The sequence below is a fragment of the Ceratosolen solmsi genome, unplaced genomic scaffold (genome assembly GCF_000503995.2).
Source record: "Ceratosolen solmsi marchali unplaced genomic scaffold, CerSol_1.0 scaffold15, whole genome shotgun sequence".
Taxonomy (NCBI): Eukaryota; Metazoa; Arthropoda; class Insecta; order Hymenoptera; family Agaonidae; genus Ceratosolen; species Ceratosolen solmsi.
Genome location: NW_011948434.1, coordinates 968,629 through 994,965, shown reverse-complemented (window position 1 = coordinate 994,965; position 26,337 = coordinate 968,629). Strand labels below are relative to the sequence as shown.

Sequence of the window (26,337 nt, the reverse complement as noted above, 5' to 3'; positions counted from 1 at the left end):
GGAAGTGGATAAGAATTTCGAATGAACTTATAATTATGTAATATGTGAAATTTATACTCAAATAATTAATTCAATATATTCTATTTGAAAATTTAAATCAATTAGGAATGAATAATTTAAATTTCCAACATTTTTTTTTCTGTATAATTAGTACAAGATTATGTTTGCTTGTTGTATAGGAAAGTGTATGGAACAATATATATTTTGAAGTAACTGTTCAGTAAAGCTGTAAAAACTTTTCAAGCTTTTCATGATGGATTAGTAAACAGCATTTGATTACATGAAAGAACAGTAGTAATTTGAATGTAGTAAATTATGATCATTGTGTGAAAAGTGTTCCATCCAGTACATGCGAGAAGAAGGCGAGTAAAGTCAATTGTAAGCGTAAAAAGTCTTTCGCGGGCGAAAGTGTGAGTGGGAGTTCGTCTGTGTTCTTCCTTCCTACTCGGTAGTTAGCGAGCCTTTGGTGTTCGTATCTCGAGCGAACATAATGTCTGTATGACGGCTGCAAGGATTGAAACAAGTGCTGTCGTGTTTAGATGACCGACGCCGAATGTTGGTATGGATGTTTCGCAAAGGGAGGCGGGGTTGCGGGTGGATACGAACGCTTCGCTTTCTTCGCGTCGATCGATACGCTAGATTTGGGCGCCGCTTGCCTACTCACCCCCTATGCATTCGCCCTCGCGTTTGTCGTCTACGCCAATAGTGTACGTGCCTCCGGCTTGCGAGTAGTGACGCATCTATATTATCCTAGGATTGCCAGCATCGACGTATGCGACGTGCGCTAGGGTGCCGACTCGCCCTAATCGTGGGCTAAGCTTCGAGGTTATGTCGAGGTTGTCGAGCTTCGAAAAGCGGTGGCGGCGATCTGGTGAGGAAGATATTTATCGCGGCTAATGGGTCCGAGGAGCGGGTGGGCCGGGGCCTCAAAGGTCCTGCGGCCAACCCGGTCGCGAGTGCGGCCCTTGTTCCAGGAACATCAGACACCTTACCAAAGAGGAGGTAGCTTGCTAAATCTACTCATTTTTACTTGGGCAATTGTCGTCGGAGTTGGGGCGCTGCCACGTCAGGTTGCCGCGGAGAAGAACAAAGATTGTAAGTGTCCATTATCGTTTATCTTGCTTGCTTCTACTTTTTGCTTCAAAAACGAGGGTTGCAGTTGGCTCAAGATTCACTATTTGCCTATTAGTTTCATTATTAAAATAATTATTGGTTGTATATTAAGTGCATGGATAACATTTTAAATTAATATTTATTTATACAATTTTTTAAGTTTCATCTCAGATACTTTTTCTTCTATCCCTTAGCATTTTTTTTGTTTATCATTCAGCTAATGCAGTAAAGGTCAGGGATCTTTTGAAAATAGGACAACAAAATAACAGAAGATGTCAAAGGGTATATTTGACAACCATTAGATGATTGTTCTACACATTTTTAAACGTAATTTGTCTTTCGTAAATTTTTACTTTCAATTATTCACGGATATATTTTGTCATTTAGTATAATTTTTCATTAGCATGTACTTAGTGATACAATAGTTAAATATATAATATATTTTATTTATTTACTGATATAGAAGGAAATCGTGTTATTTGTTTATATAACAGATATTTAAACAAATAATAGAAGAACAAGAAATTTTTAATCAAGTATTATTTATAGAAAATGAGAATGTATAATAAATAATTTCTATATAATGTATAGGTATTTGAAAATAATTAATTTTCGGCATTTATAATTTATGATAATGGTTAATGTTTTTTTTATAAATTATGTTTTTTTCTACCACGAGCACCTAATAATATTAAATAAAAATACTTACTAGAATATCTTTTAATTATTGGATGCAGTAACATATGTTATAATATTTCCAAATTGTATATGATTTTTTTCATTTGTACAAAAAAAATGTTGATTTTTCATAAAGTATAAAAGAATGTTATTTAATTTTTATAATTAACGAAAAGATATTTGTGTATCTTTTACAAGAAAAATATATATTTGTATATCTATCACAGATAAATGATTTCTAATAATATTAATTGCCATTCAATCTTTTTAACATATATTAAAAAAAATATGTAAAAAAAGGAAATTTATATGAAAAAGACCATTTTTTATAATATAATTTCAAATATAGGTATTTTATATTTATTTTACGAGAATCGATACAAATATTACGGACGATTATACTACTAATATTATGGTACTATAAATCATGCATGGAAAATAATTAATACATTTATTTTCTGTCTATAACTATATTATTGTATTGCCATCGTAGTTTTAGACTACGTAAAAACCGAGAATAATAGAAAATTCATAATGAACTAAAAAATAATTAAGGATTCCTAAAGTGTGTATCGATTATTTATAAAGCGAAATTAATATAAAAATAATATAAAAGATAACTTCATTATATGTTAACTAAAGCAATTGCTTCAAGTATTCAGTACTTATAGGGAGAAATTCCAGGGAAGGACTAAATAACAAAAGTAAAACCAAATGAATAAGGACAATATATATTTTGAAGAATAATGCTTTTTGACACCATTTAATTACACGAATCGATTGAATTACTGTGAAAGTTTTTTATATTATTATAATCCTATATTCTTCCTTGCGATATAAGTTATTCGTAACTATTTTTTGAACAGTCATTTACGATCAACTTTCATACAGTTTGGTCATTATTCTTATCTTCATGATATATATATTTTTGGAAAGTATATTGAATTTCAAAGTTTGCTTTACCAAAATATTTAGAAATATCCAAATTTTATTATAATTAAATAATCTTGTTTATCTCAAAATATATTGCACTTTAAACATTTGATTTATTTTTTGATGATATTTAAATACACGTGTTATTTTATCATTTTATAATAAAAATTTAATCATAAAGAATATTTAAAGATAAAAATATACTTTATATTTATAAGATTATAGCTTATGTGTAATATTGAACCAATGTACAGTCATCTATTCAATTTTTAGTAATGCATATGGTTATGTTTAGAATTATATTTAGTCTATAATGAATATGAAGTTATGCACAATCTACAATTAATAATATAATGAAATGATGAAATTTTCATATAATGCTGCTACTATCACTAACTATTCTCTATATAATATTTTTAGATATTATTTTATGAATAAACTATATGCATGTTCCAAAAATCAGTATTTTCAACTTAGTCATAATTTTCATTGAAATGTGTTAAGCTTTTACTAATATGCTATACTGGTTTACAATATTTTAAAAGTAATGTAAAAATTCGAACAAATGAATATTTTTATTTTATATTGACTCCTTATATATCTCATGTATTATTATAATTGTGTATATTTACAGTGAAACATTAAAAATATAATAAGATAATAAGATAAAATATAATAATAATAGTATGATATAAAATAAAAAAAGTTTTACCATTTTTCATTTTTATACTAAATAGGGTTTCATAATTACTTAATTGATATTCTATATACAATTTGAAAGAGTCAGCGTTATAATAACTAAATTCTAATTTAAATGGTATTAATATTATTTAGCGATTAAATAATTTTATAATCAATGAATGATTGATCAAATTTCTTCAATCGTATAATTTAAATTGTGTTAATTTATTAAATATTCAGAATTTAGATATTTGATAAACATAATTCTATTAATAATCTTCAAAGATTAGAAGAATTTGATTGAAAGTTATGTTCAATTGAAATTGGTATTAAATATTTAATTAAAGTGTTAAAATACATTGTAGTAAAAATCTGTCAAGAAAAGTATTTGCAATAATAATAAAAATACATTTTATCCACTTTTAAAATGATATTTTATATTTCATTCCATGATTGTAAATATATTTTGAAGAAATTTAGTTATTACATGAAATAATTGATTGTATATATATTTTTTAATTTCTGTCAATTATGTAAATAGCATAAGTTCCCGGAATAATATATGTACAAAAATCAATTAATCTCTAAGCTCATTCAAATTTTTATTAAAAATAAAAACAGAATTAAAATATTTATGGCTATTTTATATTTATTTCATTTTTTTATATTGGAATAATTTAATCAACAAATTGAGTTTTTTTTCTAATATAATTACAAATATAATTTAACTATTATATTTAAATATTTAAATAAAAATTTTTTTCTTTCAAGTTTTTAATTTTTGTTATTATTATACATTTTTCTATTTTTTACTTTATTTTTATATTTTAATACATCTACATGATAAATATATTGATTATTGATTTTAAATTTTCTTCATTTTTTGTTTCATTTTTGATATATTGTATATTGGAGTATTTTAATAATTAAAAGGATATAAACGTGACCATATTTTATTTTAATAAATAAATGAAAATAATAAAAATAATAATAAGAATAATAAACATAATAAAGAAATTTTTTATTATTGAGATTTTTGATATCTTGGATACTTTAATAGTATCTTAAAATTGGCTCTGAATAAAATATTTTTTTACTAATATTATTTTGAAGTAGATAAATTCAAGTGTTAAAGAGAAATGTGAAACCTTTTTCTGTAAATTCTTCTTGTAAAAAAGCCTGCAATCTACTATAAGTACTAAAGACGAAATTGTTGATGTAATAATTCCCTGTAAGCGCACTGAACATTGGGATGCAAAAGCTAATTCTTTGCCTATCTGAACATCGAAGAACCTCTGTCTGAGCGTGGAATTGTGGAATTCATACTATTAAATCAACGCCAAGGATTTAAAGATACAATTTCTGTTCGATTGAATTTTTGGAATGATAAGATACAATGGTAACAAATATCAATAGTAATAAGGATTATTATCGTATTATTAGAAATTAATGTTTTAATTCATATGAAATACTAAGTAATGCTAAAATAAAATAGAATTTATGTATAACGGTTTTGGTAAGAGTGGTTGACATATATTTTATCAATATTTAAAAAATATAATTCTTAAACTTGTTTCCTTAATAATCCATTTTTTATGTTGAAATACAGTATCAAATATCATATTTAATAATTAATAATATTTTACTCTTTTTTAATGTTCACTCATATTCTAAACAAATTTTTTAATTTTAATTACAACATTATAAAGAAAAATATTTATAATTATAAATTTAATTATATTATTAGTTAGAAGACAGTTCATTTTTATGTTATTATGAATGACATAATTAAAGTACTTAACAATACAATACTCCATGAAAATAAAAAGTCAATACTCGTTATTATTATTTATTTTAATCAGTATTATTATTAATAATTAAAGTTTAATAAAATATTATATTAACATATCTATCCAACGGTATTATGGAAAAGTAGTTATATCAGTTCTGTAGTAGTTATAAAGAATAAAATGTTGAATTTTATTTTCATTCATTAGAGATAAATGTGAAAGGAAATATTTTCCTTTAACAACATTTCTGTATATTTCAATAAAAACGATATTTCTATGATTCTATGATAATAACACTGTATATAATAACACTATATTTATATATAAATCATTTATCGCCATGCCTTTACAATTTTTGTGAAAGGATAAGTGATTGAGATTAAGTCGGCGGATCGAATTTCATTGCGTTATTACATTTTGATGTATTTTCGGAAATTTTTGGAATACAGCGTGCTAAAGATTCGTGATAAAAAGGTAGGGGAAAATAGCGAATGACCAGGGAAGTCAAGGGATGATACGTGGTAGATCCAAATTGTTCAACTTAATATGGCTCCATTATTTTCCGGTAGTGGTGTAAATTTATAGCATTGAGAAAAAGAGAGCAAAGTAAAGCAGTATTTCCTTAATGCTTGCATATATCTAGAAATATCTTTCATATAAATTCTTCATTATAAAAAATATATTTATTATAAGAAAAATGTCGATAAACATATGCACATTTCAATATCATTTTATTTGAAGTATCAAATGTAATCTTAATTTGATAAAAATAATATAGATATTTTTAAAATTCCCAAAATTAGATAAGATTATTGATTGTCATAATTTTCTATTTTACTCAAAATTTTTTATTTGGATTACCGTTATTAATCTTTGTTAAATTGGAATCTATTCATTTGATTTCATTTCAATTTCTATATCTACTTAACTGTATCTGATGCATTTTAGTAATAATGTTTTGTAATGACTTTTCTTCAAAATGGTACAAAACAAATTTATTGAAATTAATGTAATATTTCCAAATATATTTTTTTTAAGTTTTTTTATGTTATATGTATGTATTATATTTATATATTATATTATATTATATTATATTATATATAAAAATAATACATACATATAACACAAAAAAAACTACAAGAAATAAATAATAAAAAATACAAGAGAATTTAGAAACAAGTACTTGAAGTTTAAAAAAAATATATTTTTATACTATATATAATGATATACTATACTGATTATAGTAATTATATTTGTTGGTTCACTGTAATTTTAATATATACTAAAAAATTCTAATTTACAATATATATAGAATAATTATACAATATAAGAAGACTTAGAAATTTGTATTTATATTTATATATATTAAACGTGTTACCAATTGTAGAAAATAAGCATTAAGAAAAAATTATATTTATACTTAATTTATTAATTTATTTTTAACAACTTAATTCTATTCAAAGATCTAATTTTTAAGAAAATTATTGAAATTCATATGAACATAAAATAATTTTAATTGCATTATCTTTACAGTTCTTGATATTTTGAGTGCTAATATTTTATATTATGTTTTACATTTAATATATCTCATCTGTAGATAGAAAATTATACTGTATTTATTAATAATATAATATCAATGTCTCTAAATATTAAATATTTCAATTTCTTCTACTTTTATTTCAAAATAAGGTATTAATTATTTCTTGTTCTCGACTTTGAAAGCAAATAAAATAAAATTTGTTTCAATTAAAAAAAAAATATAAGAACGAATTTTGGTATTGCATTTAAAATAGAATTATATTTTAAACATTATATTGTAACATTATAAAAATAAAAGTTATTTATGTGTCAAAATTATAATAAAAATTCCTATATATTCATCTACTGTATTATTATTACTGTTAATTATGTGATTTTATTCTTCTATTTTGCTACAGATGTTTTAATCTAGAATATTGAAATAGTAATTAAAATTCCATATTAAAGAGTTAGAAGGGATTTTGTATTTGTTTTTATTGTTATAAAGTATTCCAAATCAAATGGAATTAGAATTATAATTTTTAAAATTTATATTTTTTAACAAGTTTTAGTTATTAATAATTTTGTAACCAAACTTTTACAAAATTTTTGATAAAAAATGTTTCTAATCATAAATTAACAATGATTGAAGTATATATTATTTATTTTGTATTGACAGTATAGAATTTTATAGTTTTATTTTGTCATGAATAAAAGCAATAATTATTTATCATTTTATTTTTATATATTTTATGATTAGTTCAGAAAAAAATACTTGTAAATTAAAATTTTATAATATATTAGCTGTAGGTTGATTTAATACATTATATGTGATTAATTGATGAAATAATCGCATTTAAATCAATTTAGATTTTTATTTAACATTTTTTAAATTTTAATCTAAAATGCTTCGGATAAATCTAGTTAAATGAAATGGGAACTATTATGTGAGTTTTGACGATCATTTATTACAATCAGTTAATATAACCATTATTGTAATAATTTATGGAAATTATTTAAAACAAACATTATTGTTAGGATAGGAAAATTATTTGAAGTTTTAATGATTCTACTTAGTATTTGTAATAATTAAAAGATTTTTTTAAAAGCTGCCCGATTTCTATATGCAATCTCTATAATTCATGCTATGTACATAGGATTTTGCTAAAATTGATTGGCCTTGAGACTCCCAAGCACGATACAGTAAAAGTATTTATACTATATCTATACTATTCATGACTATTCTTCCTCCATTTTCTAAATCTCTCGAATCGACATCTTTTGAACTATTGTTTTTTTCATTAAAAATATTCATATTGTCACTATTATATTTTGAAATTCTAGCACGCAAATTTGTATTGCAAAAACATCTTAAAATGCAACGATTTTGCCATATATTCTAAATCGTAACAGTATTTTCCTAACTTATAAATTGGAAAATTTTCACGATATAGTTTTAAGATTAAAATGAAATAAAATAGTTTTATAACTATAATGCTCATATTTAACAATTATATGAAATTATAGTTTTATATAATTAGGATTAATATTTACTAAATTTTATTTTAGGTTAGTAAGTTTCAGATACTAAAATAGTTATCTGTTTTATCGAAATTTATTCTAATTTATAATTAAATACAATATTTTTTAATAAGTAAAATGATGTAATTAAATGTTGAAAGATATAGTAATTCATAAGCTAAGTTGAGACATAAAATTATTAATTAAAAAACCATTTTTTGAAATATCAATTTATTTCTGTTAAATTCTAAAATTCACCCACTGATATATTTTATTGTTTATTTATTTTCAATTTATTAAAAAATATCATCAAAACAATTTATATTTAATATTTACAAATTAGACGTGAATTATCGGTTCTGTAATTTATCTTACAAGTTTCATCGTAGCTGTGTGGTTAAAGGCGCTGCTCTTTCTCGCTTGTTGTCAATCCAAGAATCTTATGTGCGGTGAACGTGAGTTCGAATCTTTTCTTCTTCGTTCATTTGAATTTACCAAAAATTAATTGGATCGCCGTCTTATGATTGGAGAGGTTTGTTGTTTTTATAAATGCGATTGTTTAAATAATAAAGTATATTACATTGGTTTTATCCACGTATCAGCTCCATGTGTGGTGTGATTTTATCATGCATATGGCGTTCTCTGTGTGTGGGAAATTAAAGTCTGTTGGGCTATTCGCTATATTCATTGGAGATTCCATCTAACCAATGTAATACACAGCCATGCAACAATTTTTTAAAATATTATTGTTATCTTAAATAGATAGTGATACTTATCTAATTATTTTTTTTTTAATCTATTATTTAATTGAAAATTAAACAAAAGCATAAATAAATTAAATAATAATACAAACAAATATCAATAAGAAGATTTATTTAAACTGAATTTACTATTTATTATGAATTCCCATAGTTTTTTAATATATTATAATATTGTATTGAAAAAATAGAAAGTTAATCTATTATTAATCAAAATGTATCAATAAATTAACTTATTGTAAATTTAATGTATTTATTATAAATATATCTTTTTTTTAGTAATTAAATTTTATATTTATTTTAATTATAATGAATTATTTTCAAGTTATATCACGAAATGTATAAAAAATTATATTTTAGAATAAAAAAATACTAAGTTAATCGATTCGTTTACAAATAAATTATTTTTTTTAAGTTCTATGTTACAACATTATTTATAAAATGTTATTATTTTGTTAAAATATTACTTTAAATATATTTCAGGTGTTTGTAATTTATGTAATTATCATTTAAAATAATTATTTTTATAATTAATTCAAAATAAGCCGGATTTTAATGAATTATAAATTAATTGAATAGTAATCATCTAAGTTAATTTTGTACTTCATTCAAACTCATTTTCTATCAACGATGTTTTATGCATTTTCGACGAATTGCTGCTTGAAGAAAACGAAAATGGAATATTTTTTTATATTTGCGCTTCCTGATTAGTTCTGTTAACGTCAAATTTTGTTATATGTTAGTTACGGTTCCAATTATTTCATATACAATTTTTTAAATATATTATTTGTATTGTTATATAAAGAATTCTGTGATACCATTTATATACTTTTTTAAAAATTAAGAGAATGTTTTGATGAGTTGTTTATAGATTAAACTAATCCGAAAATTAATTTCTTTCTTTTATTAATCAATCTAATTTAATAGATATATTATAAATATATAATATTACTTATGAAGCAGTCATTTAAGCAGTGATTAAAGACAACAAAATATAATATAATTAGAACTGATAAATAAGATAATAGAGTTTGATTGAAAATCTTTAACGATTAATTTATCATATTTTGTGATGACAATTTATCCTAAATCAAAAGATTAAATGCTTAAAAAACAATTATTTCAATTTTTTATTCATTCATTAATTATTGCATTGATCAAAGATAAATTAGAAAATTTTAATATAGGGCTAAAAGTAATAGCATTTTTTTTAAAAGCATTAATGTTTTCATGTATTATACAAACTATTTAAAAAATGGCTTTATTATAAATTTGAACATAATATTAAAATAAAATACATAAATTTTATTATGTAGATTATAAAAATATATAATATATATATTATTTATATATATTTTTTATACAGTCATAATTTTTCTAATTAATTTTGGAAATAAAAATATTTGTCAATTTCTACATATTTTTCTCATATAAGACAAAAAATATTTCTACTGAAAATATTCAATAATTTATTAATCCATATAATCATAAAGAATATAAAATAAAGCTTTTAATTTAATTGATCTATATACATTTTTTGATAAAACTGAAATTCAAAATAGCCTATCTTTTCGATTATTTATGATTAATTATATATATATCTATTAATTGAATATATATATTTGTTAGAAATATAAATAGAAAGTAAATATAATTTTGTCTTAATATTAAAAAATCTGTTAATTTTTTAAAAACTAACTACGATTATTCTTTTCAGTTTATTCAATACTGTTTTTTCGTTGTTGTACTGAATTGTGTACACATATGTGAATAGTACAACATCCTTATCTGTCAATTATCAATTTTTAGTTTGCAGTGATTTTTCTATTTTTATTAAAAGGAATCTTTTCTGAAGTATTACAGTAATGAAAATGACTTCTCTCAAGACACCCATTAAGAATTAAATTTCATTGTTCTGAGATTTATTTTATTAAATTTACTTTATATTTTATCATTGCGTGATTCAATATATTTAAATTGAAAGCAGCTACTAACTATAAAGCACAAGATTATAAGGTGATGCAGATTATGTACCCTGTATAATTTTGCATTATAAGTATTTGATTTTAAATATTATTTTCTAATTAGTCATTACAATAAAAATAATAATCACGTGTAATATTACTATACTTTATTTCAATTCATTTTTTCTTGATAGAATATAAATAAATAAACATATTTTAATTTTTATTTAATTTTTTTAAAATGCATAAAAGTTTAAATAAAATACAATATATTCTTAATTAAAAATAAATTTCTAAAAAAATTACTATTAAATTTATAATAAATATAAAAATATATTAAAACAATTTTATTAAGGTTAATTAAAATACAATGTAATGTGATTTTAATTATCTTATTCAGTTATAATAATTAATTAGTTTCACTTATTTCGTAGAAAACACTATTGGTGTGTTTCTATAATTAGACATTATATATTTATATAAATTATATGAGAATTAATATTATGAAATAGGTAATTTTATGTATTTATCTTTTTATGTATTGTACGCTATATAAATTTTAACTTTGATTTATTGGTATTGAGAAAACTTAAGTGTGAAATTTAAGTTTCATGAAAAAATCTTACGCTTAAATATAAGTATTTTGTGTTGAAATATTGTACAAGTATCCCAAATATGAAATTTTTTATAATTTTACTATAATATATACTACATGAGCATTATTAATTTTTAATCATTTATTGCACATGTAGGTAAAATAATTTTATTTTTAATGAATTTAAACAAAAATTTTTAAAAACATAGTCATATGTACAATTTTATAATTATAATTATAATGTATTTTAATACTATATTAAATTTAAATTTAAATTTATATATATTAAAAATATTTTAAAATATAAAAAATTTATATTCTAATTTATAATATAATTCTGTTAAATTCAAAGTTTTATAAACAAAATAAGCTCAGAGTATATAGAATCAAAAAAAAATCTTATAAAATTTAGCGCATAGCCTGTCAAGTGAGTTATAACAAACCATTTCTGCTTTCAATATTTCAAAGGCTGTTTAACATATAGATAGGGGCTTTAAAAATATTTCATTATTCATAAATATTAAATGTGGCTATTTATATTAAGGCATATTTAAATGTCTAAAATTTTAATGAATAATACATTTAATCTAATTTAAATGTATTCATTAATATTAATTATATCTGACTTTATAAATATTTTATTGTAAAAATATAACAGTTCTTACATAAGTTTTGTTACATTCTCTAATTTCTAATTATTGATATTAGTAGAAGTTTAGGTTTCAAAAATAATTCTTGAAAGAAATATTTAATTAAATTATGGAAGATGTATAATATTCTTAAAAAATATATATAAAAATTATATTGCGTTCTAGTAAATTTTACATATTTTTGTGTACACATAGACGTTTATTTATAATATAATATAGACATTTTAAATATCCATTAGTTTAAATAATATGATTATAAAAACTAATACTAAATTTTATCAAACAAAAATTTTATTAACTATAAAATAAACAAAATTAAGAGTATAATCAAATTTAATAAAATTTGTAATTTTTCCTATAGATTGTGACACTAACATTCAGATTGACCGAATATCGTATATTGTTATTAATCAATTAAATGCTTAATATTTAAGATACATTTTAATGTAAATTAACTTATATTCGAATTTTTAAAAATTAGTTAGTGGACTTTTAATACAAAAAAGATTCGCTTAATTTCATATATTTATAAAAAGTAATTTATTAAAATGTTCTTATCTGTATAGTAATAAAAAGTTTTCTTAAAAAAATTTGATAAAAGTGATAATTTACAACACTTTATAACAAAAAAATGTTTTATAAATATTAATGTATAGATGTAATATTAAATTTGTTAAACTCATAATGAAATAAAAATCTAAATGAATATATAAATACATGCATACATATGTATATATTCTTTATTTAAAATTATCAAAGTTATTCAGTTTTTTTAAATGATTGATTATTATAGAAACATAATAAATGGTTAAAATTATTTTCTTAGCTAATCTATTTGAAATAAGAATTTTTATATAAAATGTAAGTTTATTTATTAATATTAATTAAATACATTGCATATTTCTTAAATACTGTTTATAAAAAAATTAGTGTTATTTAAATATTAAGAAAATTAATTATATTTGTAGATAAAGTTATTTATTAGAGTAGTAATTTTTTATACATAAATATTTTTTCATAACGGCTTATAAAATTTTTATAATTTATATAATTTAATATATAATACAGTTGTGTACTCTCATATTATTCTATCGATTAGAGTATGACTTCTGTGTAAAGATTTAAGAATAAATTATAGACAATATAATATTATATTTAATTACAAAGCTATATATTTTATTTATAATAACTATCATTAAAAGCAACAATTTTAATCAAAATAAAAATTGTTTTTTTTTAATGAAATTGTCTACATACATCTTATTTCAATATGAATTCGAATAAGTAGAATAACTATTAGAAATATTTGAAATTATCAATATATTTTATATTCTAAATTGTTAAAGTGTACTATGTATATTTCTAAATATAATTTGAAAACCCATCATTTAATTTTCTAGGTATAATACTAATGTAAACTTTTTGAAGGAAATAAAAAACTAACAAGAATAATACTTATTAAATAATAAATATAATGCAGATACAAATATTAATGTTTTGAATTAATTACATTTGTTATACATTCTAAATCATAATTATAAAAGATATCTTCATGTAAGTAACAGCAGTATTAATAGTAAGTAATATTGTTTTAAAAGTAAAATCGAATGCAATAGTAGTAGTAGTACTAAGTATTAATAATAATAGTAGTACTAAGATATGAGTAATAATAATATTGAATTTGGGTTTTGTTATAAGTAAAAAATTATTTAAGGTAGAAAGTTAAGTACATTTTTATTTGACAATATTTGTAAGCCCAAAGTATAAACTAACTGTGAGTATGTTTGTTCGATTATTAAAGGATTGTTATATGGCTCGAACTGCCAATTCAATAGTTCAGTGGATTAGTCTTTCGTCACGATAACTGATAAGGAAATAACAGGTGGAAGGGCTGAAAATAAGTACAGTATATTATTATTATGTTAAGATATCGTTTATTCTTGTTGTTAATTATTATAATATTGCAGTTTTGATTTATTCAGGTGAGAGAAGGAAAAATATTGTATTACTGTGGTGAGGTTATTTCTTCAGGGTGATGGTAATGTCGTTGATGCTATGGAGATTACTGTGGATCTTGAATGTCGGTTTTATGCTGATGTTGTAAGGATCAGCATGTGTAGTCGATCACGCTCATTCATGAGTATGAGAAGATGGTAGTTGGAATCAAGTATGCTTGGTCGCAAGAATGATCATAATTAGTAGAGTGTAAAAAAGTCTTGATGGAAATTGGTATGTAATCAATTATGTCTCTAGTTAGGATGGGAGTAGTTAAAAACTAGTCCCCGACTAGAACTCTGAAGGACTTGATGAAAATGTATTTATAGTCGATTATTCGATAAACTATTGTCTGGCCTTGACAATGTAATTGACGTATTGCGTCACTTGTGTCGCAAGGGAATGTACGTTCTACGAATTTTTAGTTCGAGAGAGCGTACTCTATCATCTATCGACTGTTTGAAGGACTGCACGTTCTTCGAAGTGTTAGTTTGAGAGAGCGTACTCTATCACCTGTCGACTCTTTGAAGAGAAGTTTTATGAAACTTGATTTGCGCGTGTGTGACTAGCTTATTTAAACAATATAAAGAGATGTACCTTGTAAATTGCCGACAAGATATGTTGATTTGCTGTGTAGCTGACGTGCCACTTTATGATTAAGATTCCAATGGCTTCACTATTAAATCACTACCTGTTCTTGCTGACTTTTTTGAATATGCACATGTATATTTAGGTTTGTTGCCGAACATGCAGCCACGTGTCGTAGCCGAAGTATATGCTAAAACACACTGAGTAGTAATAACCGAAGAGTGAACGAGAGGTAGAATTACAATGAGCCTATAAGCTTTTCGAATACGCGCACAAAAACCGAAGGCTTGATCATTCCGTGGCGGCTCTGCTGAAAATACCAATCGTTCCATGGCGGTCCTACTAAGGGCAGACCGAGACCCGTACCATGGCTTCTACTGGTAGAGGATTGGATCGGTTCATTGTGATCGGTTGTTTACTGCGGTCGGTTCAATCTCGAACAATGTTTTATATAATTGTTAATCAGTGTTTAACTTGAACGCAGTCAATATAGGTATAATATGTGAGCTTGTAATTGGAAACGTGTACAAATTCAATGAAGGGAAACAAAAGAGTAGGAATGGTTTGTTTCCTGGTGTTTTGAATTAGTAAAATATAACAAAGCGAACATCGCCTAATAACCCTCGATTGCTGTTTCATCTTGTATAGCATCATTTACTTAATAATGAAATTAATCCCAACACTCAGATAAGTAGAGCACAGACAAGTTTTATTCTACTGCTCTTTTTTATATTTCCAGCTTCATGTATACTTTTTCCCTAATTTTGTAACCATTTTTATTTAACTATGAAGTTCATCAAGTTAAAAGACAAAGTATCATTTTCTATTATCTTCGCATTCTGCGAATGGATTCGTTCACACGTGCATATGTGTAGAAACCGAACAGTTAATTTTCGAGTATGAATTAATGATTGTTGTAATAGTCAAAAAAGTATTATAGTTTATACATTTTATCTATAAAGAAAAGAAAAATATAAATAGTATAGAGAAAATATTATGACTCTCATAGGAATATATAGTACTTATGGGCTTGAAAACTTTTTCCATAATATATAGTTCGAACTCAAGAGAGGCAATCGAAAATACTGTACAGAAACAAAAGAAAATAGTTATCAATCAATTCAAAATTATATTCATAATATATAATTTAGTAGAATTTCGTATTTTTCTACATAAAAACAAATTGAAATTAGATGCAAGTAAGACTATTTACCTGTGTAAGAATTTAAATTACTAAAGTAAATTATTAGATTTTAAATAAAAACTGTCATTTTTAAATATTTTTTTTCTTCTTTTAAAGTAAATTATTATTATATAATATAAAGTAAATCATATTATAATATAGCATATCAAATAGATTTTTATTTGAATTAGTAAATTTATAATGGAATAATATGTAATTCTCCATTATTTAATCTATTTATTTATTATTATTTTTTTTTGATGATTGTAATTATTTAATTACAAATTTCATTATACAAAGAAGGCATTGATTTATATAAAATTGGGTGTTTGATGAACATAATAGTTAGTCTAAATTTAAAAATAACTCTTATACATGCTTTTGTTTTGAAAGTTTATTTTACATTATATAAATCGAAATAAGCCAGAAGATAAGTTTTATAGTATATTAAGAGCAGTATTTTTTATCACTTTTTACTTTCTCGCACTGAAGTTTTTAAGATGCAAATCGGTAAACATTTCTCACATCATAAGCGGTTATATTTGTCAACGTTATCGAAATATATTAAAGGTAATTAAACAACTAAGGAATTTGCAAGCTGCTGAAATATAGGTATGATTTCACGAGATGTTTTGGAACATTAGTCTCTTTGGGATTTTGTAAGCGGTACCTACGAGGTCAATCCTTATCTTTTCACCTGCTAATTGCATGAGCGTATATATGCCTGAGCTGGTTGTTGATAAGTTGTTCCCTTCTTAAATCTTTATTAAACTAAATAGTTCAAAAAAATTTTATATACTAACTTCAGTAACTATTAATATTGATATCCTGTTCAATAATGAATAAATTATACAAAAAGATTAACTGTGTGTGTGTATATATATATATATATATATAATAAACTTAAAATTAGTAACATTTATTAAGTAAATATATACAAGTTATTTGAAATTTAAGTCGAGATACAGTAGTTTTAATTAATAACAATATCTGAGTAATGATAAGTTATTTTTAAATTGTGAAGCGGATTATTTGTTATTAGTCTGGAAGGAAAGTAAATAATCTCCGTCATATCTCGTCATGTCATATATCAAAATAAAAAAGTATATATTCACTACTGTTTATTTTTCATTGCACAATAGGGAAACAGAATACTAAAAGAGAAGCATTTATTCGACGAGAATTGATATTGCAGCGTCCTCGTATACTTTATTGTTTTTTCTCCCTTCTCTCTTAGATTTTATACTTAGAGACATATTGCTTATTTTTGGTGTAAAAAGCGGTTAGACGGTATGGAGTAGTATTATCTTTTGTCTTGTATTTAACGCTAAGAGAACAAAAAAATTTATGAATTTCTTTGCGAATTAAACTTTTATTTTTTAAGGTATTTACATTGTACTACGTACTGTCTTATTATATTCGAACGTATTATTTAATAAGTATTTGCTGATAGTAGAAATCGTAGGTGAATGCTTGTTAAATTGAATATGGAAACATGCATACAAACATAGAGATTTGATGATTTTTACTTTTGCATTGGTATATTACCTCGAAAACTTAATTTGAATCTCTCATCTGCAATTTACAGATTAAAATTTTTATAAACCGGGATTACTTTCATAAATACTTTCATATAACATTTTTAACTTATTTTGTTTACAACATTATTTAAAATAATTTTTATAGCTTAGTATGAAAATTGTTATAAAATGGAAAGAAACTTTTTTTGAATATATGTTATGTATATTTTATTTTATTAAATAAATTAGAGTGAAGTTAATGAAAATTTTATATCGATATTTAACTTTTCATTTTATATAATTTCTTTGTATAAAATATTTTTGTTTTCTTTTTAACATTAATTGTTATTCACATCATTTAAAATATTTATAACCTATGAAAACAAATAAATTTAATCAATAATAACGAAAAGTATAGAATTTTCTGTACATAATTTGTGTTGTTTGAAATTTTATTCATTTATTAATGTTTTTATTTTCTAATTTTATTCATTTATTAATGTTTTTATTTTCTAATTTTATTTTTTAATTTCTAATTTAAAAATTAATTCATTTATATCATATAATGTCACTATTATTTATATTTACAATTATATTAATGTGTATATTAAAAAGATGTTTTCTTTGGAAAGAAAGTAATAACAATTTTCAAATCTTGATATGAAAACTAATCAAATTGATTGTAAAATTGATTTTTATGATACAGAAATATACTCAAAATTAATCCTTAAATGGATGAGAATTTTGATGAAAATGAGATAAATTTATCGATAATCTTGTGTTAAACTATGTTCATATGATCATTCGTAGTGCTGAATTATAGTTGGATATTTGTCTAAAAATAGAGTATCGGGCGAGGAGCGCCAAATATCTAAAGTTAGGTGTAAACTCCCAGATGGAGGGAGGGAGGATTGCGGGCAAGTGGACAGGATAGTGCATGTATTCAATAATAAATAGCATTGGTATTTGTTGCAGTTTATTGCGATAATTGCATTCGTTGTATTATAATGATTTTTAGTTGATGTTTGAATGCCTTCGTTTCTTGAGTTTTGTATTGCTATTGTATTGTATTGTGTTGTATTGTATGCCACAAAGCGGTAATGTACGTTGCATGTACAGGTAGAAGGTCGTAATCTTCTGGTCCTCTATTTGTGATGCACGTGGTGGTGGAGTTATACACGTAGAAGAACAAGGTCCTAAACCCCCGCGTTTCCTTGTGTAGTGGCACGTGACAGTAGCTTGAGTTTGCCTTGTTATTGTCTTATTGCTTACCTTCTGAGCTCTGCAGGTGTGCTCTTGGTAGCACTTTATCTTAGTCTGCAGATAATGCCGCGTGCGGCGCCTCGTAAGTCTATCTTGTGGGAACTAAACTTGCCCCTTATGCGTTTCTAGATTGTGTGCGCTTGATCGCTCTACAATTCTTTACCTTGTGAGGCATATTGTGTATTATTATCGTTATTAAGGAATGAAACTTTTACCTTGTAAGCTCTGCAGATTTTGTGCTCTTGATGGCAGCTAGTGATGTCTGCAGGTTGTGCCTCGTGCGGCAGCTTGTAGTTTATGTTTTGTGTTTTTTCTCCTTATAGGTTATGATTATGTTGTGCTCTGTGCACCACTGTTTTCTTATTCCCTTTTCCTTGTCTTGCACTGCTGCGAGTGTATAATTCGAGTGTTATGAATTGGAAATGACTAGCCTTTGCCTCTTAATTCTTAGCCTTTACTGTGTATGTCTATATCCTTGTTCATTTGGCGTCCTTTGGAGAAGAAGCCTTGTCGGCTTCTCCTATGAGAAGAAGCTCTGGTGCGACTTGCCGACGTCTTTCTTAAAAGCATTCTCGGCCACCGCGTAGTCTTTACGAATTGCCTCCTTCTTGGTGTTTCCAATCAGAGCGCCTCTTTCTGGGCGTCTCCAATCAAATTGATTATTTCATTATTGGTGGCTCCAATCAGAGCGTTTCTTATTTGCATCCCCACCATGAGGGGGACTTTTTTGGCGCGTTCTCACTTCACTATCCGAGCCACATGTAGCTGGGTTTGACAACAGCATATGCGTTGTAGTGTTGCCTTTAATATCCTTTTTCCGGATGTGTAATGACGTGGTTTTTTGCTTATATTTTTATGACTTGTTTTTCATAGCTTTGAATGACATGTCTTTGCCAAATGCTTAACGATTTGATTTTTTGGAACTCTAATAGCTAGTTTTCCAGATGTCTAATGACTTGGGAATATTCTTACAATTTCGAATAATATTATTTAAGCAAACAGTTCGAGTTTATATCGGTAAATTTATTTTAAAATTTTAAAAGTTTGAAATTGTATTTAGGCTATTCCTTTGATATAACACGATGGTGTGTGATGTGGTACCGACATACTTAGCGTTAGTTTACACATGCGCAGTTATATGTCTCTTGAAACACAAATATAAATAAAATTATGAATGTGTGCTTATATAAAGTGAAATTAAAAGTGAGCACCGATGAAAATGTTAATTATTCTCGATTTTTCAATTGAAAATATATTTCAAACTTCACCAGAAAAAATAATTGCGATTTCCTTAAAAGCTCTATACATATGAATTTTCGGAAACTAAAAACTTATATAACTCTTTTAGATTAATTTATTTTAAAACTTTTATACGATTAATAATATTTATAATTATTTCATAAAACAAATATTCTATAAATTAATTGAATGTATTTTATGACTGAAAATTTTACAATAGTAATACATGAATTTGTACAAAATGCAACTCGTCGTTCCGACTTGTTTTATCAAGGCCGGTTCGACGGATACAATTTGATGCCGTTGACAACTCAGAGACCATGGGTGTTGTGTGGTAGCGATGACAGGTCACAAGTGGAAGGGATATTATAATAATACAATAAAGATATGGCTGAAGCATGTGCTATTTATTCTGTTATTTATTAATGACAAGGTTGACTAGTATTACTATTATTACTTGTGGAAATAAATTCTTGGATTGAAGTGATGCGTTGCGTAGACAACTGTACAGTAAACTATGCAGCTTGATTGTTGAATACGAATGGTGAATGGCGCGCAGTTTCCTTCGTCGACACTAGCGTCTTTTGAACAAGCACGTGTGTGGTTGAGGTTATGAATGCAGCTTTATGATTGAAAGATATCGCAAAGTGGCGCGAATCTGGATTGTCGACACTTGCGCTGGGTTTTGCTTACTTTCGTAAGCTTCCGAACTTGAACTACGGTGAGGGTTACTAAAATGAGACGGCCCTGGCGGGCGCGAAACTTGACGCGTACTGTAATTTATTCCGCACTATCGTTTTAAGAGGAGCTTCCTCGTCCTTAGTGCTTGTCGATGTAATACTATGAATCTGAATATATATGTAATTATTGTAGTAATAATAATACTTACGAAGACTAATCGTTGACTCGTCTACAGACTCTGATATGCGGATTGTCGTCGCTCCCTTTGAACATGTAACGACGGTTTCTTGAACTGCATTAGTGGACATACGGGTTTATGTCATCGTTCTTCTGGGACGTGTAACTACTATTGCTTGAACGTGTAATGGACAATCCGAAGAAGTGTAGGTCGTCGCTCCTTTTGAGCATGTAACGACGGTCCTTGAACTGCGTTAATGGACATACGATGTATGTCGTCGTTCCTCCAGGGCTTGTAACTACTGTTCCAGTAACAGTGTTAATGGACTTTCACTAAACTTAACTGAGTACGAAATATCTCAAGGGTATACTATATTAAGGGAGTACTACTAAAAGAAAAATATCAAGAGTATACTAAGAAGGAAATATCAAGAGTATACTACTAAGAAAGAGATATCAAGAGAGACACTTCAAGAGAGTAATATGAAGACAATACTACTAAGAGAAAAATTATCAAGAGTGATGAATATTGAAAATTGCGCCCCTTAAATTCATTTGCTGACTATAAATTTGACTTGAACCCCTTCCCTTATTCTTCGTCCAATCAAAGACTCCTCCCTTATAGTGCGCGGGCAGCGCCTCTTATAGCTTCATAGTTAATTAAGGGCCTAGTCGTCTCTTGGTCTTCATGGCAAGAAGAGCTCTTGTTGCCGCTGACGCATCTGGCGACAGCATGACAACTTGTTGACAGCGGGGTGGGTTGGGGGTAGGTCCTCGTAGGTCCGCTCGCAATAATGCTTGAAGTAATTACCGAGCGGAACGAATTCGTACAGATGCCTAACTGAGTGGGTTTTTCCGTTTTCATTGTATTGTTTTTCCGGATGTTTTATAACACTATTGCTAGATAGTTGAGAGCAAGAAAGATTTGAAATCTAAACAGAAATTTTACGATGAAATTTTACCAGACGTTATATTGCATTGAAAAAAGGTTTCGCAATCTCGAACAGTAAGGATATACCTGATATGATCTTTGCTGCTGATTCTTCTCGGGAATTTCGTAGATAGTGTAATTTTTGTACGTCACTTAACTTCTTGCTTTGGAGAATTATGGATTAAAAGAGATCCCTGAACATAGGCCAAGCTAAATAATCTGCTGAGAATTTGCGAATGGGAATGTCGGGAAAGCAGGCAATTTCTCATGGCTCTCCTGCTTGTGTTTTCTCCTCGGGCTTAGTTTGTATTCTTCATTTGTGTGGATTCGCCTAGGTCATTCGCATAGCTTCATGACAACCGCCTTTGCATTGGCATAGCATATGAGTGCTTCTGAAACTGCAGTTTTTGTAAAATATTCATGATTAATACCTGATCATGGCCAGGTGGCTTCGATATAGTTATGTTTTATTGTAAACGTTTTGTGTACGCCATCAATGGAATCTCTTACTGATAGTACTTCATACAGACTAATGTCTGCACGCTCTACTGTGAGATGTTAATAAATGTCCTTATTGTCGCTATGCGTGTTCACTGCATTCGAGCCTTCAAAAGGTGTTCACTTGATAGTTTTTTTAGTTGCGCTACGGGTAATGCGTTCATGTACTCTGGATGTATTTAAATTTAACGGTTCCTTCGTTTCTTTCTTTTCTTGGGTAGACATCCTGTGGTAATAGAGAGAGAGAGTGTAACAGTAAAGTACTTACAGTATTGAAGAAAAAGTCTTGAATTATGACTTAAGTGTGTGATTGCAATGTATGATGGCTATAGCTGAGTTTTTTTCGATGTAGTAGTATTGAAGGACTGCACTGACTTCCACTTATCCGGCTCGAAGGACCAATTTTGTCTGGGATCAGACTTAAAACCTCTCGATGATGTTAGGTGGAGGTGTTGCTGGCAAATGGTGGGGGCAAATGCAATTATTCAATTCTACACACAGTATATATTGGTTTTTCCTTTATTAACTACAATAATATAATAATAAATAATAGTTATAGATCGATATGAATGGTGATTCTGAATGACTAAAATCTATGAAGTTTCTTCAATCGCTTGCTAAGTAAGCGTGTGAGATACCGCTGCTTTAGTCGTCGCTTTTTAAGTGTGCGTGTGAGACGCCGCTGTTTAAGTGCGCGTGATGAACCGCCACTGTTTAGCCGTTGCTTGTGTATCTACCTTGAGATACGTTGATATATATTGGTGTTATACTTTCGTTATTTTCACTCTTAACTTACGCTTGGCACTAGCGCTTCTTGAATATAACTTTAACGAACTATGATTGTTGTGGCGTCACTATTGGTTTATTAGAATAATTGTTAATTGATGATTAAGTACTTGTACAGCTACAGTGAGTAATAACTGTAGGTTATGAGAAGAGAGAAATGGTGAGCCCGTCGTGGTGACTGTGTAAATGTTACTAGTACAGTGTGCTGCGCGTCAAGAGCTGCTCTTACATATTCACGTAGCAGCTTACGACGCCGGCAACAGCACCGATGCCTGTTGCTATGCCGAAATTTGTTGTGACGTCAGTAGGATGTAGCCTTGTAGGGTTGATCGGTATTGCTATGCGGAAATATATTCGTATATTCGAGTTTACGGCGTAGGAAATTTCCCGAATTCGATGAAATCGTGCTTACAAACATAAGCGTCCGGGAGCTTGTACTTTTCTCAATTTTAAATTCTGCCGAAACTACTTCAATCCCAAACAGTTACAAAATTTAGATTTTCTTCTCGAGTGATATTCTCATTTTTAATAGTGAAATGTTTTATTTTATTATATTAAAAGTAATAGGGAAACATAGTTGTAAAATAAACACTATCGAAGTAAATTTAAATTAAAATAAATTTTATTTTATCTATAAAATGTTATAAGATTACGATACTATTATTTAGTTTTAGTCTGTTCGGATTTCTACTATCTTCAATTTAATATTTAATTGTTAATATATATCTAAATAGATCTTCGAATATATCTAAATACTAATTTGAATGAGAAAGACTACTTTAAACAAAAAAGATTTTGAATTTTCGAAAAATGTTAGTGTTCGGGAATTGGATCAGTTTTCAAGAATTTAAATTGGGAAAAGTACAAGCTTTCGGACCCTTACAACATCAACATAGACCCAACATTCAACATCCACACTAATCTCCATAGCATCGAAGACATCGCCATCACTTCGAAGAAGCAACCTCACCGCAGCAATAGAATTATTCCCTCTCTCTCACTTGAAGCAGCCATAAAACTGCAATATTATAATAATTAATGAGCCAGAATAAACAATGTCTTAATTCAAGAATGTACATTATACATATTTTCAGCCCTTCCACTTGTGTTTTTTCTTCCTAATCGCTACGGCGATACGACGAGACTAATCCACTGAACTATTAAATTGGCAGTTCGAGCCACAAAATAAACCCCAATTCTCGAACAATCGCATGTAATTAATTACTTTATAGTATCTATTTTTCAAGTAATAGCATAGAAAATTAACTTTAGAGTTGCATATTTATAAAATATAATAGTATAACTAATAGTAAGAAACATTCATTACGTTTATGTAATCATCTATTAATCCTAAAATATTACATCAACAGTGTATTTCTAGTAGAATATTTTATAGTTTTGATATTTATAAAAATATGCAAGAATTGTTAAATCTTATATCTGTTTATCAAATCATCTTAGTTCCACTAAGTTTTTTGGGTGGAAGTTGATTTTACAAAGCATGAGATAAACGTAGATATACAGAATTAATACAGTTTTTTGCATCCTAAAATAAAGGGTTCCGATGCAGGCAGAAGTGCAGTAGTACTTAGTAAGAAATATTGACCCATATTTGCATGAGACAATGTCTATACTTGCACAATCAAGTTTCTTTGTTTTTCCCTGCGCACCTTTTTGCGTAATTAGTGTGTTAGTTTCCTACCGAGTTTTGGAATATCACTATGGCAAGAAAATGTTTGACCTTGACTCGATAAAAAACCAGCGGTGAAGATGCAACGTTTTTTTCCTGTTGTTTTTTTTACAACAAGAGACCAATTGTTGCTTCAATAAAAATAACTGATTTAAATATGCATCGATTGTGTCAAGATTTTTTAAGGAACGATGTTAAGCAATATCCGGAGCAGAGCGTAACATTTTCGTAACGATGATAAATTTTCACGGCTTAGAAATAATTTATCATACTTAATCACTTTATGCCAGAGCAAAAACATTAAACAGCTGTACGAGATCACAACAAAGTTGTGATAGTGTATGCACGCATGCGCGCGCACACACGTTCACAATATGAAGGCATTGGTTCTTAATTTATTGATTTTTGTATATCCATTAACAAGTATAATAATCAATAAATACTTTAAGAAGGCATTTATAATTAATTATTTGAAAAATTCTTGACGAATCATCATTTGTATGTATAAAATATTTAATTTATAAAAACGTGTAAACACATGTATAAACAACATGTATAAACACGTGTTGTGAATAATGAATACTGTTTGGATTAATTATTTGTGTATCTCATAAAATATGTATAGCTATCTTTTAATTGTAAAATATACCATTATAATAAATCTTATTATAGCGCTTTCATATTAGTGATAAATCTAAATTCATGTTTAATATGGTCTGATATAGTATTCATTGTTTTTTTTTATAGAAATACAATTTATGAAAATTGGTGCATTCGAATTTTCTCAAAGGGACACGATAAAATTATTCGTTTTCCAGTGCAACTGTAACTTTAGTTTATAGCAATCGTTATTTCCCAACAGTTATAGGTAATCGAGGTAATCGAAGACCGTTTATGCTTTTAATGTATTTGTATATATCAATACAGTAGCTTTATTCATTTTATTGCTTCTTATTATCTTATAATACGGTATGATGTCATAATCAATACTAGAATTACTTTCAATAAGCTTATTCAAATTTCAATAGTAAAAATTATCTTGGAGATTATAAAAAACATATACATAAAAATTAAATGTATTATTCAGAATTAAATATACTATTAACTAATCTAGATTAAAAAAATACTTATAATAAAATTGTAGGTTTTCCATTTCAATTTTATGCAAAGCTATATAATTTAGTTATAATTTAGAAAATATAAGCTAAAGATTCCAAAAGCTTATTGTATTGCTTAGGTTTATTTAATTAAAAAACTTCTGTATATTATATTGGTTTTACTAATAAACATTTTTTTTATATTTACGTTGTTATTATAAAATTTATAAGTCATGATGTATTTAATTCTTTAAAAATAAATTCTTTAATACATTTTTATAAGATTATAGAAAAATATATTTTTTGAGTTTAGTAGGCGATTTAGAGTAGACTGTTATTATCACTATAATAACAAATTCCATATATTTAGTACATTAAATTTGTAAGGTTAGAATTAAAATAAAATCATATTGAACTGCAAATTTGTTTATAAAAATTTATTTATTTAAAAGTTGTATATTTAAAGAAAATTATAATACTAAATATAT

The 26,337-nt window shown here is 26.2% G+C and overlaps 1 protein-coding gene across 1 annotated transcript in view; it reads left to right on the top strand.

Annotated features, from left to right (window-relative positions):
- Positions 1-463: 463 nt before the first annotated feature.
- Positions 464-26,337, top strand: part of LOC105364842 (lost and found) — a 69,510-nt gene continuing 43,636 nt past the window's right edge. Inside the window, exon 1 of the mRNA XM_011502872.1 lies at positions 464-1,095. Coding sequence (XP_011501174.1) covers positions 897-1,095 — 199 coding nt within the window. The 5' untranslated portion in view covers positions 464-896. The remainder of the gene's footprint in view (positions 1,096-26,337) is intronic.